The sequence below is a fragment of the Phyllobates terribilis genome, unplaced genomic scaffold (assembly GCF_046119375.1).
Source record: "Phyllobates terribilis strain yellow unplaced genomic scaffold, ASM4611937v1 Scaffold_8__6_contigs__length_399053987, whole genome shotgun sequence".
NCBI classification, from domain to species: domain Eukaryota; kingdom Metazoa; phylum Chordata; class Amphibia; order Anura; family Dendrobatidae; genus Phyllobates; species Phyllobates terribilis.
In genome coordinates, this window is record NW_027362768.1 from 366,187,856 (window position 1) to 366,203,813 (window position 15,958).

General features: G+C 47.8%; 1 protein-coding gene across 7 annotated transcripts in view; it reads right to left on the reverse strand.

The window, feature by feature from the left end:
• Positions 1 to 1,078: 1,078 nt before the first annotated feature.
• The window catches only part of IHO1 (interactor of HORMAD1 1), a 60,333-nt gene continuing 45,453 nt past the window's right edge, over positions 1,079 to 15,958 (reverse strand). For 6 of the 7 annotated variants that reach the window (XM_073644835.1, XM_073644833.1, XM_073644830.1 and 3 more), the window contains 5 exons: positions 7,329 to 7,489; positions 7,139 to 7,187; positions 6,955 to 7,042; positions 6,200 to 6,303; positions 1,079 to 2,958 (listed from right to left, as the gene is read on the reverse strand). In XM_073644835.1, coding sequence (XP_073500936.1) covers positions 1,855 to 2,958; positions 6,200 to 6,303; positions 6,955 to 7,042; positions 7,139 to 7,187; positions 7,329 to 7,489 — 1,506 coding nt within the window. In that variant the 3' untranslated portion in view covers positions 1,079 to 1,854. Of the gene's footprint in view, positions 2,959 to 6,199; positions 6,304 to 6,954; positions 7,043 to 7,138; positions 7,188 to 7,328; positions 7,490 to 10,881; positions 10,978 to 15,958 lie in introns of those variants that run through there. The other variant, XM_073644836.1, reaches the window with a different exon arrangement.

The following is a 15,958-nucleotide window of genomic DNA, read 5'->3' on the forward strand; positions in this document are numbered from 1 at the left end:
ATTATACTGTATACTGATTGGCTCGTGACTTTGTCCAAGTCTTTGTATTTGAATTTGACATCCCTGGCCTAGTGGCTTCTTGTAAAGTTCCTGCAAGAGTTTCTATAGAGATTCGCTCTACCCCTGGTCGGCTTGAGCCTTCTCAACCGGTACTCAGATGGTGGCATCCTGAGCGCCTGTTGCAGTAACTATGCCCCATGATGTCACAACATGATGCACGTTGCCTCGTACTCATAGGAGTTCGGACGGCCCTGGTTCAGCTGCTGCGGAGTAACGAAGTGGACACCGTGCCGAGGTAGAGCGAATCTTAATTCTCACCTCTAACATTCTGCCTTTGAGTACATGTAAACAGGACTTAGGACGTTTAATCTGCTGTATGACAGACTGCCTCTCCAGCAAACACAGCCTTGTTGTAAGTGCTGTACGGCAACATGTCCCGTAGCCGTTGCTTCGACTTGAACCTTTATCTAAATTCACAGTTTAGAAAAAAAACAAAAAAAACCTGAGTCGTGGGAAGAAACGCTAGTGAGAGACATTGGATTTATCAAAACTGCGAAAAATACAAACTTTCTCTGTTGCCATAGCAACCAATCTTATTTTAATGGATTTGTTTAAAAAAAAAAAAGCGTGTTCTCATTGGTTGCTATGGGTAACAAGCCAAACTTTTCTGATTTATATAGTTTTAATTAATTAGGTCTTTTTTTTACAGATACAATCTCAACAGATTCGGGCTGGAAAAGGGGTGAAGTTTATTAAAAACCCTGCCCAAAATTGTAATTTCTGGGCAGGGCTAGGGGCAGGACTTGAACATCCCTATACTACCGATGCGGGATTACTGGGAGAACATGCGTAAAAGAAAAGAAAATGCCATATTTTTATAAAAATACAGAAAGCTAAGAATTCCAATTTTTTATTTTGTCTTTTATTAATCTATCAAGCAAAACTTTATAAATAAAGTGACAAAAGTCTATGTTATATAAAGTCTATGTGCAACTGAATTGTCAGGTTGCTGTGTCATGTTCTGTGTTCAGGAGCGCAGTACTCCCCAGCCTCCTGCTATCCGGGGAGCAGCGTGCTCCTGAATGATTGACAGTTTGGACTAGTGATATAACTGAACTGTGTGGTCTCTGATGATGCAGGTAGGGGCAGATTGGCCTTTGCCATATCGGAGGAAAACCGAGATACTGAGGCTGGTCCGATCCAATGATCCAGGCAGCTAACGAGCAGCACTTACAAGCTGTACAGAAAAAGAGCTTGCAAACATTGTGTTTTTTTTCCTAGAAGATCGACCACTGCTGATAGAGTGCAGAAGTGTCCGGTAACCTAAGCAATAAGCATAAAACTTTGAATTTAAAATCCTCAATGTTCGAAGGAACGAAAATACTGCAAAGTTGCTTGTGTTAACTTTAGAATAACCCTTTAAAAAGGGTTGTCTTCGACTTTACAACTTCAAGATTGAAGGCCTATTCTTAGGATAGGTCATCAATGTCTGATCGGTAGGGGAGCGACACCTGGCACCCCGATGGATCAGGAACTGCTCCATTATGGAGCTGCACAGCACAGCTCCAGTGACGGAATGGAGGCTGCAGCCAGGTACTACATCTCCACCCCCTATTTATATGCAGTACCTGGCTGATACCAGGAACGCTGATCGTCCGGGTGTTGCACCTCCACAGATCAGAAATTGATGACCTTTCCTAAGGATGGGCCGTTAAAGTCCCGGACATCCCTTTTAAAGGTGGTCAGTCTACAAGGCAGGGAGCGCAGTGCTTACAAGCTCTTTGCTATAGAGCCCCTGTCCTGTAAGGTATATGAAATTATTCAGCAAAGTCAAGTTGACTCTTTTTTTTCTGTTTAATCGCTATCGTCACTGCTATCAAAAAAGAAAGTGAGAAGATCCTTCTGTCCTTTCTTTTTGGCGGGAAGTGTCAACCTTTCGCTGTGTAATGGACTTGAGGATGGGAACCAGACCATTTTATCTTCTTCGCACTCTGAGCCGGTGTCACGATGCGGATTATTGCCGTCCCGCGAGGACGCCTCGTATTGTCCAAGTTTGGTAAATCTGCTCCCGTCTCCCTCTCTCGCTGCTTCTTTTTCATGTCGTTCTATTATTTTCTGAGATCTAAGGAGTGAAAATTTCAAGCTATTCTTCTGCGTCTTCCTCAGAGGCGCGGGGGTGACAGCTAAAGATAAAGATCCACATTTCTGAGAGGAGAAAAATGTAAGGCAATCTTGGGTGGTTTTGACAGGGTCGTTGCCAGGTGCGTGTTTGGGGTTGTCAGAGCTGGTGGCACTCTTCGCTCCCTTCTTCTTCAGGCCTCTCCTACGCTTATATGCTTTTATCCTATTATTTTTGCCCTTAAATCTACTTATAATTACTGGATTTTCCTTCTCATTACGCAGACTGGTATTTCTAGGTGAGTTGTCATGGTGAAGCGACGTACCGCTATCATCCTGACATAACTGCTGGAGATTACGTGCAGATGTTACAGCTTTATCATCCGTACTTATTGCATTTTTCCATCTCCTTTGATCATTGGAAACTCCTTGATCAGCTAAAGAATCCCTGGTGGGCGTCAGATTGGAGGGTTTTCTACTTTTCAATTCTTTAACAAGTGTCTTTCCTCGGTGCTGGCTAATTGGGGCACATGTGCTAGGGGCATTGGCCGGTGAAGGAGAAGACCCGGTGGATATAGCCTCACGCTGGGGTGTGACATGTTCTTGCACACGTCTCGGGGAGGTCTGCGTAGTTTTGTCTTTTCTATCATATACCGGCTCCGGTTTGTTCTTACGGATTTCGTTTCGTATTCTATCTTCTGATGACCGCATGGAATCTGACAACTGCGTTAATTTTTCTGACAACTCCACGTGCTTCTCGCTTTGCTGTAACTTTATGGAATCTGAGGCCATTAAAAGCAGCTGTATGTTGGATTTTATATCTGTGATCTCGGCATCTTTCTACAAAAACAAAGAGACGGGTTATCCTAGACGCCACGGACGCAACAAATAGACATTTGTTCACTCAGCAAATTGAGGAGAACCGTGCGAGATAAGAGGCATCTCAGGTGGCTTCCTTCAGGACAGGCGTCGGAGAAGCGTGAGCCGATGCCAGGACGCTAATTCAAGGTGTAATTTTCCTAAATATGTGATATACTTGTAGGATTGATAGGGTCAAAGTGAGTTAAAAGGGTGTACACTACAGGAGCTCTGCAGATGTTAACAATAAATCTTTACTTACCTCCCAAATCGGCGCTGTTGTTCCTCTCTCAGCCCTGTGTCCCCCACCGGTTTCCTGACATAAGCAACATCACATGGCCACTGATCGGCTGCAGCCTTTACAATGATATCCGAGCTGTATAAACAATGTTCTCACCTCTATACTTACCTACCGCTCCCCTGCTCTCAGACTTGTGTCCCCCGCTGGTCTCTTGATATAAAAAATGATTGCTGCAGCGGCCACTGATTGCAAGCAGCGGTGACTTGACAATGTTTATGGAAGTAGATCAGCAGAGGACACAAGGCTGAGAGCGGATGAGCAATGCCGGTGTAACAGGCCAAAATAACCCCTGTCCAGATGAAACCCAGGTATAGTTTGGCTCAGGCCACAGTATGTGGCGCCCCTGAGGGTTCGACCGCCACAGGGATGCTGCACTTCTTTAATGGAGTGTAGTGTTCCTCCTCTGAAGTAAGGACAGTGTGATAGTCGTGACCCAACCTTTGCATCCAACACCACATTTCTCCACCAGAGGGAGCTAGTATGCACTAGGTGCTGCTCCCCTGGTTACAGGGAGACTGGGGAACCAAGAGTTAGGGGAACCAGTTAGTGGGTGAGGGTGGAGGACCTACAAGTTAGTTACACTTTAAATTTCATATTTAATAAAAAGTCATCTTGATTCTTGGTCTTTGGTTAGTCAAGTCCTTGACTGTTCTTAAGTCGTGATCTCCCACCCTGATAGTGGACCCTGTGTGGGCCTGCAGAGGTCAGAGACACAGCCCTCGTACTCCGGCCTTGGGACGAGAGGCAGGTTGCAGACAGGGAATGTCTCAACCCGGCCAAGGACCAGGACCAAGAAGGCCCGGATCTTAAGAGTGTGGCTCCACAGCAAATGGATCCCAGGCAGGATGCAGACGGAGCGGAGTACGCCACCTGTCCTCACCTGCCTGATATATTCAGAGGGAGTCCGGCTGCAAGAGGGGTACCGGCCCCCGACACCCGACCATGGATTTATATAGTGTGACCGTAAAAGAATGGTAAAAAATAAAAAATATATACTTACCTTCTGATAGCCTGCCGACGTCAGCGGTCGCGTGACCCGTCACATGACTAAATGACATCACGGCAGGTCCTTTTCAGACCATCGCAAGCTGCCGGCAAGCCAGGACGCATCGGATAAAGACACCGGGGGCCATCAGAAGGTAAGTATAATATTTATTTTTTATTTTATTCTTTTTTTACAGGTTCTTTGGTACCTGGGTCCGGAGGAGATTCTCCTGTCCTCCACACCCGGGTACCATCCGCACATTGAAACGCATGGATTCCGCATCTACAGATACAGAGATGCGGATTCCATGCGTTCTAATGCAAGTCAATGGCGGCGAAAGCGCCGCGCTTCCGCAAAATAATTGGTAGTGCTGTGGATTTTTCCGCAATGATAATCCGCAGCGGAAATTTCCGCAGCATGTGCACAGCACATGCAGATTATCATTGGGGAACATGGCAGACCTTCTACCAAGCGTTTTTTAAGCGTTTCTGCAGCGGAATTGCCGCTGCGGAAACGCTTAAAAAACGCATAGTGGGCACACAGCCTAAAAAAAATATTATAATTAATATTGTGCCAAATTAATTTCACGTGAACTATCACATGATCTATTACAGGGGTTCATGTGAGATGTCACGTGATAAATCAGGTGTGTGTGTGTGAGGGGGCCCTCGCCCTCTAAACTGTCCGGGGCCCTTGCTACTCTTAATCCACCCCTGCATGGCTGCACCCCCATCTCTACATCACAGGACCCGACTCCGAGTCCCCCATCTCCCAGGGTAGACCAAAGGGCTTTTTCGAGTAAGAGGCGTCACAAGTATACCCGGGAGGATAAACTGTCCTAGGTCAAACTATACCCGGGGGTGTAGAATAGTCAATCAGCAGCCAAGTGATGATGCTTATGTCAGAAGACCTACTGAGTCCAGTGGGCGATTCTCATGCCAAAGTCCGTGCAAACTCAGTGCGACCCCCCACAAGGTCCAAAAGCAGTAAGATTCCAAAAATTCAGAGGCACAAGAAAATGTATATAGGGATAAAACGTAGCTTTTAGTCCATCCTTAAAATCACATGGCGAAAATACAAAATTGAGGAAGACGATGCAACGTTTTTGCCATAATAGGCCTTTATCATGCGAGAAATATTAATGATAAAAAGGTATGGGTGATTGTTCCCTCCCCCTTTTCTCCCCCCTTTATTATTTTATTTATTTTTATTATTTCTTTATTATTTATTAACGTGACTTTAAGGATGGAATAAAAGCTATGTTTTATCCTTATGTCAGAAGACCGACAGGGGACACAGAGTCCGGGAGGTAAGTGTAGATTTTTTTAAACTTTATGCAGCATAGTGGAGCCTTTAATGAGGCCTTGTCCAGTAGTGGACAGCCCCTTTAAATAGGGCCATATGTGTTTTACAAATAATTGTATTCCCGGTAATATACTAAAACTAAATGTTTTTTTCATTCGAACTCTGTATTGTGCCGTTCCTCTGTTACTCCTACTGAAAATTTAAATTGACAACCTTGTGCTGCCAGTCTACCGCAATCACAGGATTAAAGCAGACATGCTACGACTTCAGGACGTGTGTGTCTCCCTTGCATTTGCTGAAATTGAACTCCCAAAAAAATTGGGATTCACTAGGATCCACAAATTCTAGAAATTCTCAACTAATTGGATTAATTTAGAATCAGACAAAGGGGCTGGTTTAGCTATTGAAATGAGTTGGTCAGCCAGCCCCCTTCATCATGTGCTGACACAAGGAGAGGCAGACTGGCGGATCTATTAAAAATGAAAGTATATTAGTAAGATGCGTTCATTTTAATTTTAGAACTTTTTTTTATCTAATTGGAGAATCTATGTCAGTTTTTATATAGATTATATCTATGGTGCTCGCATGATTATCCACAGTCTCATCATTTTAAATGAACACGTCCGACTCACCAGATGGATTTTCTTTTCCAAGTCCAACATCGCTTGTTCCAGATCCGATTTCAGAGGCATTACTTTTAACAAGGATTCATGATAGCATGACATTTTTTCCTGGACTGAAAGAAATTAATATAACGTTATTTTATATCTTTATTGTTTTTGTTGTTTTGTCGCTTAGTTAGAACGGATGAGACAAACACATTTTTAATGTATATATATATATAATATACGATTTTTAATTTTAACTTTTATCAAAATGCAAATAGGGAAATAAAAAAAAAAAGAAATAAAAAAACACATATTTGGTATCACCGCACGTATAATTGTCCGATCTAATAAAGTATCAAAACGTTCATCCAAAGTGGTGGAAAAAAAAATCCTGCTTTTTGGCCATATCATTTAAAAAAATAAAGTATAAGAAAATTGTATAGAGATGATAAAAACATTAAAACAAAAGCGAGCCCCGATGACACAATTCTATCAATAGAAAAATAAATACGTTATGACTCTCAAAATATGCCGACTGCTGACAATTTTTTTTTTCTACAAGTTTTTTTTTACATAAGGAAATTTCTATTTATATTATATTTTAGATTGTTATTTATATTATATTTCTATATATGTATTTAGAAAATACACTTTAGGAGCCAGACCACCCCATTAACTTGTATTAACCCTTAGCTGTCACTAGCCGCCTCATTATTAACTGCTTCTGATTCCCAGGACTTTTGCGCCCTCTTTTGGTGAAAAAGAGAAATACAACTCACACGCTTTCGAAACAGCATTAATGCTTTCCAGTATAGACTGACATCTTAAATTAATATTTTCCTCTATATTGAAAAATGGTCCTTTCAGCTGGAGAAAAAAAAAAAAAAAAAACATAAAATCCATTAGTTTTGTTTCACGTGAATATTTGTATGCCATTTTTAGGGTTTATAAATAATTTCTCACCTCCTGCAAAGTCCCTTGAATGTTGCAGATCAGCTGATGTAACTGCTCGCTAAGGAGGCAAAAAAGAAAACATGAATCAACTTTCCTTCTTCACTCAGAACTATTATTATTTTTCTTCCTCTGACACAGGCCAGTGTTCATACGTCTTTGCACTTATGTCAGGCGTTTTCCCCATGATTCTGTAACGAACCTTTCATACTTTTCTTTTGCTCGTTTCTTGCTTTCCTCAAATTGTTCAATAATATCTTTTTGTTTTGACAGTCCGAAAGAATGAAATGCGCTCCTGTCTTTGGGGTCGCTGCTGCACAAAGGAGGTTTCGCCTGATATTTCTGATATATACTTGGTTCACTCTGTGGAAATATTAAAGGAACCTGTCACCACAAATAACGATATTAACCTACAGATATGCGGTTAATCTGCAGGTTAATAGCATTATTACTTATCTTGTACTGATCCTGAGTTACATCCTGTAGATCTTTTATTATAAAAATGAAAAACATAACAATAATAATAACAGAAACATAACAAAATTAATAACCAGAAAATAAACAATGTAATGAAACTGGTCCAGCCGCTCCCTCTCTCCTCACAGACATATTATACATATATACACAATAATAAGAACTTACACTACAGACTTCTGGTCCTGTTACCAAAGAAAATAATAACCACAAACAATAAATAAAATAAACAAAATAAACAATAGCTGACAAATATATATAAACTTTTTTTTTTAATTAATATAAAATAAATACTAACTATACAAATATATACAATACTAAACAAAATACCCCACACTCAAGCCCACCATTCCCAACCCCGGCACTGACCTGAGAGCTGGTCCTGCATCTCATGCCTCAGTCCATGTCCAACATCCATAGGCCAGATCAGGCAGTGCCAGTTTTTCACCCAAATAATCAGTGTCCCAAAGACCCACAAGATGAACTCACCTACCCCCTTTTCCCACCACCCAACTTAACACCTACACCCAAATCCATATCCTTATATACAATATATACAGAAACAAGCAATACAATAACAAACAATACAATAACCACAACTGACAAAGCCCAAGTTCGGTGCCTGCAGCCCTACATCACTGTCTACTGATCAAAACAAAACAAAAATCTATGGTATCAGCAGCAGCCCACCACCAGGAGAGGAGATGACCAGACTAGGGTACACAAAAAGAAAAGCCCCTCCAGAGGAGAGCGGCCCTTCGTGTACCCAGTCTCTCATACTCCAGAGAACGCACCGTCACCAGGTCACCGAGTATGGTCCTAAACACATCGTCCACTGGGAGGATTTTCCGTTGCGTCGATACTAAGCACCGTGCGTTCCATGTGTGATACCTAACCACTGCGCTAACTAGAAATAAGCTGCACCCACCCAGGTCCCCGAATGCTCCATAGGCCCATTCCACATAAGAGAGACAGGCCAGCCGGGGCAAGCCAATGGAGGCGCCCATCCTGTTGTACACCTCTGTGTTAAAGGGACAACGAAGCAGGAAGTGGTCCATGCTTTCAAGCATGGTACCACAATGCTCCCGAGGACAGTTCCTGTCCTCAGAGCTCCTACACTTCAGATTGTCCCTCACACACAGTTTCCCATGGAAGCAGCGCTAAGTCAAGTCCCAAAACTTCGAGGGGATCCTGATACAATTCAAAAGATGGAGACCCACCCAAGATCCCGACTTGGGCAATCGCTGAGTGCCAGAGGCCTCTGAAAATGGGTCAACAGAACCCTTTTGTCAAGGAGCTTCATTGGCAGAGTCCTGACCTCCCACATTCCCAGACCCCACCGGCGAATTACCTTCAGAACCACTGTAGCGTAAGCCAGGAAATGTCCATGCGGTGTGCGTAGATCCTTCACTTGCTCTTCTGTCTCCCATTCCTGGAAGAAAGGCTGGAACCATCCCTTACAGGAGAATACCCACGGAGGAGCCCTCTCTTTCCAGAGGTTTGCAATATTAATCTTAATGAAGGTATTCACAAGGAATACCACAGGATTGACCATATCCAACCCTCCTAGTCTCCTCGTATGGTAAGTAACCTCCCTCTTGACCAGGTTCAGTCTATTCCCCCATAACAGTTGGAAGAACAAACTGTAGACCCGAGTCCAGAGAGGCTCCGGCAAGATGCACACACTGCCCAAATAGATCAGCAAAGGGAGCAGGTAAGTTTTGATCAGGTTTACCCTTTCCCTTAGGGTCAAAGACCAACCCTTCCATTGGTTCACCTTCTGAGTGGCGATCTCTAGCCTGCTGTCCCAATTTTGTTTGGGGTAATCCCCCTGGCCAAATTCAATGCCAAGAACTTTTGAAGAGACTTTCGGTCCTGGTAGGGTGTCCGGGAGATCAAAACCAGGATCTCCTCCTCCCAGCCAGAGACTCTCACACTTATCTCGGTTGATCTTAGACCCGAATGCCTCCGAGTAGCGATTTACCTCTGACATCAGCCATTCTGCCTCCCCATCAGAGGAAACAAAAACGGTGATGTCATCGGCATACGCCACCACTCTCAGAGTGGCTTCCGGTGCTGCCCGGTCCATCCCGATCCCAGCCAACGGTCCACGCTCCAACCTCCTAAGAAGTGGGTCAATCGAAAACACGTACAGCAGCAGGCTCAAGGGACAACCCTGGCGAACACCACATCCAACCTCAAAAGAGCTGCCAATCCAACCGTTCACAAGCGGGAAACTCTCTGCCCCAGCGTACAAGGTCTTAAGCCAATCAAGAAACCCCATACCTCAGAAGGACAGACCAGAGGTACTTATGATTAACCCGATCAAACGCTTTTGCCTGGTCCAATGACAGCATGTACCCCTTCCAGTGGCCAGCCCTACCCTGCTCCACCGCCTCTCGGACACAGAGTACAGCACTAATTGTACTGCAGCCCGGAGCAGAGCAATGCTGGGCTCCCGAAAGGAGTCGAGGCACAAATTTCACCAGCCGATTAAACAGCACATTTGCCAAAACCTTCCTGTCTGCATTGAGAAGCGCTATGGGACGCCAATTCTCAATGCAACATGAGTCCTTACCCTTTGACAAGATGATCAGGGCAGACCTCCTCATTGACTTTGGCAGAGTGCCTGAGGAAAGACACTCATTGAATACCTCAGTCAAGAGGGGAACCAAGGTGTCCTTAAAGGTCTTATAGAATTCAGATGTTAAGCCATCTGAACCGGGAGATTTATTTAGGGCAAGCCCTTCAATCGCCAACTTAACTTCCTCTTCCCTGATCATCTCTGTCAAAACACCAAGAGAGGGGTCTACCCCTGGTTCGGGGACATCTTCAGCCAGAAAAGCCGACATCTCATCCCAATCCAGATCCCTCTTCCCCAAGAGGTGCGAGTAGAAGGATCTGACGACCTCCAGGATCCCTGATCTGGATCTTTTCAGGGACCCCGCAGTGTCAACCAGTCCTGTAACAACTTTACTATTCACTGACATCTTGCAGTTTCTGTAAGGGTCAGGCGAGCGGTACTTCCCGTAATCCCTCTCAAAAACCAAAGATGCGTGTCTATCATACTGACACCTCATTAGCAAAGATTTCACTCTGGAGATCTCCTCGCGGCTACCTCCAGTTGAGACTAGATGCTCGAGTTTCCTCCTCAGACCCTGATACAGGCGGTACCTGTCCAGGCTCCTGAGGCTCGAGCGCTGGCGGAAGAATCTCACCACCCTTTTCTTGAACATCTCCCACCACTCTGACTTACTACTACAAAGATCCAGTGAGGCTACCTGGCTCTGAAGAAAATCCTCAAAGGTCTGTCTTATCTCCGCTTCTTCCAAGAGAGATGAATTGAGCCTCCAAAAGCCTCTTCCCATCCGGGGGGGTCTCTGTAACATTCAGAGAAAACAAAATCAAACAGTGATCGGAGAACTCCACCTCAACAACAGATACTGCTGAAGAGACGGCTTCCTCCTTTAAATAAAACCTGTCTATCCTGGACCTACAGTTACCTCTATGATAGGTGAACCCCTCGTGGCCTGCGGTGTGCCGGATGTGGACATCCACCAGGCGAGCCTCACTAGCTATACTATTAAGGGCGACGCTATCATAAGTCAGCTTGTCTCTGGAACCTCCTCTGTCCCGGGGCCTCGTGACAGTGTTAAAGTCCCCTCCAAAGACGACCTGCCGACTCGTAAAAAGGTAGGGATTGATCCTCATAAAGAGACACTTCCGGTCCCACTTAGATTGGGGACCATAGATGTTAATGACCCGGAGCTCTTGTCCCTTCATGAGGACATCTAATATCAGGCACCTCCCCATTTCTAACTCAATAACCCGTCGGCATTCTACCGGTGCGGAAAAAGGGACCGCCACGCCGCTATACGGCTCGGCCACAAGAGACCAATAGGAGGGCCCGAGTCTCCACTCCCTCTTAGCTATAAACACCTCTGCCATATTTGGCAGCCAGGTCTCTTGCAAAAAGAAAATGTCAGCTTCAACCCGGCTGAGAAAATCAAAGGCTGTAAATCTAGCCATATTTGACTTAATGCTGGCGACATTAATGGACGCCAGCGTCAACGGAGTGGGTACCGCCATCATTGGTGATTGAGTTAGATGGCTTTTTTCTTCTCACTCCTCTTATCCTCTGCTTCAGACGAGGAATCCTTCCCCCTCTTTAATGACACAGAGGTGTCCATTCCCACATTTTTCCTTTTTTCGTCCTCGTCTCCGGACTCTGGGCCAGTCCCTCCACCCAAGGACCTTGCATCCCCAGGAGAAGGAGACTCTGCGCCCCCTGTAAGCTCCGCCGAAGCCGGAACCTCACCCTCAGCCTCCTCCTCAGAGGAAGAGATGTTATCAAGGGCTTGGAACCGGTTAGAAAGACCAACCAGAGGGGAGTCAGTTTTAGTTTCCTTATGTACCTTGGTCAGAGAGGGAGAAGATGTTTTATCTCCCATCTTTCTCTTCTTTTTGGTGCCGAGCTTACGCTTGTTCTCTAGCCACCGCTTATTATCCTCATCCATACTTTCATAATGGGAGGATTCCGAGACAGAGGCGGTTTCCTCCCTGTGGAGCCTTCTGACCTCCTCATCCAACTCATCATCCCTCGGGGCCTCAGCAGCAACACTGACATCCAGGACAGGGGCCGCCCCAGTAGTCTGGGGCTCGTCCCGCTCCCTCTCCTGTCTGCGCTTGTCTAGACGCCTCAGCTGGGCAGGCATTTTTTTATTGCTTTTCTTCCCTGGCCCCTCTGCTCCCCCACCCCTGCTAGTCCCCTCCCCAGCAGAATCGACCTCACGGCTTTCTCCCACCGGGGTCTCGACTGCATTAGCGAAGGAGCGAGGACAACGGCTGAATGGGTGACCTAACTCACCACACAGGTGGCACCTAATCTCCACACAAGAGGCAGCAAGATGGCCGACACCCCCACACAACGCACATTTCTGCACAGTGCAGTTTGCACTTAAGTGTGTGGGGTCGCCGCACCTGTGACAGAGCTTCGGTTGCCCCTGGTAGAAGACCAGGATACGATCCCTACCCAGGAAGGCAGATGATGGAATGTGGGCAACCGTACCACCTGAACGCTTAAGTTTTACCGTAAACATCCAGGCCCCTGACCAGGTACCAAACTCGTCGCGGTTTTTCTTTGGCATCTCCACCACCTCTCCATACCGACCAAGCCACGTCATGATGTCATAACAAGAAAGCGACTCGTTACGAGTCATCACGGTCACTTTCTTGATCTGGTTTTGGCGAGACACTGCCTGAACGGCAAAGTCTCCCCTGCCGGGCTCATTTTTTGCCAACTCATAATTCGTCCTGAAGAGCTCAAGCCCCTCGAGCCGAACAAAGCTGACATCAAACTCAGTCGTGGAATAGGGATGTATCAAGGCGTAGATGTCAATCGCCTTGAAGCCCATCCTCAGCAGGAGCTCCACAACTTTAGACCTTGGAGGACATGCATCACTGCCCCTCCACCGAAGACGGACCACATTCCTAAGCACACTACCTGGCCCGGCTGTTGGGAGGGACCACACTGTATCCCCCCCTTTTTGCTCTCGGAAGGCCCCGAGGCCATGCCTCTCTATTCAGAAGGATAGATCAACCTCTCGACCCTCTACCATTAGTGATCTCTCCCCCTTCTTTAGAGCCTCCAGAAGGCTCCGTTGCAACATGCTGTCCCCAAAGCCCAGAGACGAGGAGGATGCCCTATTTGCCCCGGAGGTGACACTGGCATAACTCTGGACAGGTGTTGCCACCACCGGGGGGGCAACCGGACCAGTGACCACATCAGCCCCAACAGCATCACTATTACCCACCTCCATCTCACCCTCCACCAAACCAGCAACCACACCACTAGACAATGAATTGGCCTCATTCACACCCACCACCACATTCATTCCTGCTGGACCAGTAACAATGGTGGATGACATTTTGACCTCCGCATCATCAGGCACAAGGGGCTCAGTCACCCCCATAGAACTGGAGGCGACCTCACCCCTGGTCTTGTGAGTGCCCTCCTCATCATCAGTCGGTAATTTCTGTTTGGCATTCGGTATAATGCGGCGCTGATCTTTAGCTGCTGTGAGGCGCCGCTGATCTTTAGCATCAAGATCTTCCAGACCAGCGACGCCAACACAAAATAGCACTTTTGTGGGAGGACTGGAACTTTCAGCCTCAGCAGCCCCCTTACACTGCCACCGCTTCTCAACTAAGTGATCAGCGGCAACAGCATGCTGAGGCTACCGAAGCTGCCCCCGACACCGGGCCACTCCCCCCTCCCACTGAGGAGCGCACCACAGCATCGTGGCCTGACCGAATGCTTGCCGCCGGGCCGCCCTCACTGTCCAGCCTCTCGGCTGATGCACCTCCTGCTACGTCCCCGCTACTACAAGCAGAGACGGAGCTCTGCGCCTCACTACCACGCTGTGCAACCTCCCCGCGCCTTTGCACCGGATCCACAGCAGAACCCGGGCTGGGCTGGGCAACAGGGCTTATACAGCGAGCTGAGCCTGCCACCGACTCAGGGGGTACAGGGAGGGGGGCATATACGTATCTTACCGCTTCCTGCAGCTTTGGCTTGATCTTCTTAGCCTTTTTGTGGACCCCAGGTGCCTCTTCTGGTAAATCATCACCAAGATGGAAGTTTTGGAGGCACACTGGGGACTCCAGGAGCTTTATTTCCGCCACTAGAGTCCCTCCCTGGCCGCTGTTGTCACTGTCCTCCCCAGAGCCGGCAGAACTGCGACCGGATGTCACTGTCGCCTGTCCTGCAGGTAGCTCGCTGCACGTGGCCTGCGGGTGACTTTGCAGGCGGCCAGGTGGGGCTTCCTGCTGGTCATCATCACTCTCATCATCCACCTGGCTCTCAGGCTGCAGCCCCATCTGCCTTTGCTCTCTGGTATCAGCCATTTCTCTGAAGCGGTCTTCATTAATTAGTTTTTCCTTAAAAGGACCACTCTGCTCCCTGATGGTGGCTTTCCTAAGTTCCAGCACATTAATTTCAGATGTTAGCCTCTTTACCTCCGCCTGGAGTTTAGTTTTCCTCTGTTTGGAGGCCCCCGCAGCTTTTGTGCTTGTGCAGTGCAGCTCCTCCTGAAGCCTCCTGACCAGCTTACTTGCATCTTCATACTCACAGAGGTGGATCATGACCCGGGAGGCATAGGTGGACACAGACTCCCAGGGTCCCTGCAGCCCCAAACCCCCCTCAGTGAGGTCGGCCTCACCTCCGTGAGCACTCAGCTTTCCTCCGGAAGGAGCGCCATCATGCATGCTGCTGTCAGGCTTTTCCTCCATGTTGGAAGCCTTGCGGCTTCTGGGAGTCTCCACAGTCCCGGGGGGAGTAGGAGCCACATTGCTGCGACTCCTGGTGGAGCGTCTCACCCCCGAGTCCTCCGATGTGCAGGCCGGTTGCTGGTTTCTTCTGCCCCCCGCCGGCCTGGTTCGGGAAGCAGAAGCCTGAGACTTGGCTCCATCACTCATCCCAGGAAACCCACTCCCTCTCTGGGTAGGAGAGAGAGCAGATCCCCAGGTGGAGAGGTGTTGGTTCTCAGGAGAGCTGGAGCACACAGCAGGATCTGCAGCCACCACACCCGCAATCACCACAGTCAGCAACAGCTGATCAGAGCAGCACTCACTATTCTGCTGGTGTAGTCACTGTGTACATACATTATGTAGCGTCGGCGTCCCTGCCTCCTGCTAGGCAGAGACGCCGTTCCCCTCACCTCTCCGCTCTGTGCCCGGCGGCTTCCTCCCGCTCTGCTGGCAGCACGCGCTGCTTCCCGGCCTCTGTGCTTAAGGCGCGCACGCACGCTTCCCCTCTCTTAAAGGGGCCGCGCGCGTCGTCCTAAGGAGTCCCCGGCCAATGGCTGGAGGACCTCACCATATATAAGGCACCTCCTCCAAAATGGAGGTGCCCGAGCAATGTTGTTGCAAAGCCTTTCAACTCTGCTTCAGCCCTTAGGTCCCGTTACCAGATACCTGCCAGTTACCTGCCAGATTCCTGCTTGATTCCTGCCTGATACCTGTCTATCTGCTTGCATTCCTGCGGTCCGACAGTCTGCCTTCCAACACCTGTCAGTCTGTCTATGGATCTGCCCGTCCGCTCACCTGGGAGCGCTCACCTGCTACCTGCCTGCTAGCCTACCTGGAGGCTCTGCCGTCACTTGCCGTGACCACCTGCCTGTCCAGAGACTCTTGCCCGCTCACCTGGGAGCGCTCACCTGCTACCTGCCTGCTAGCCTACCTGGAGGCTCTGCCGTCACTTGCCGTGACCACCTGCCTGTCCAGAGACTTTTGCCCGCTCACCTGGGAGCGCTCACCTGCTACCTGCCTGCTAGCCTACCTGGAGGCTCAGCCGTCACC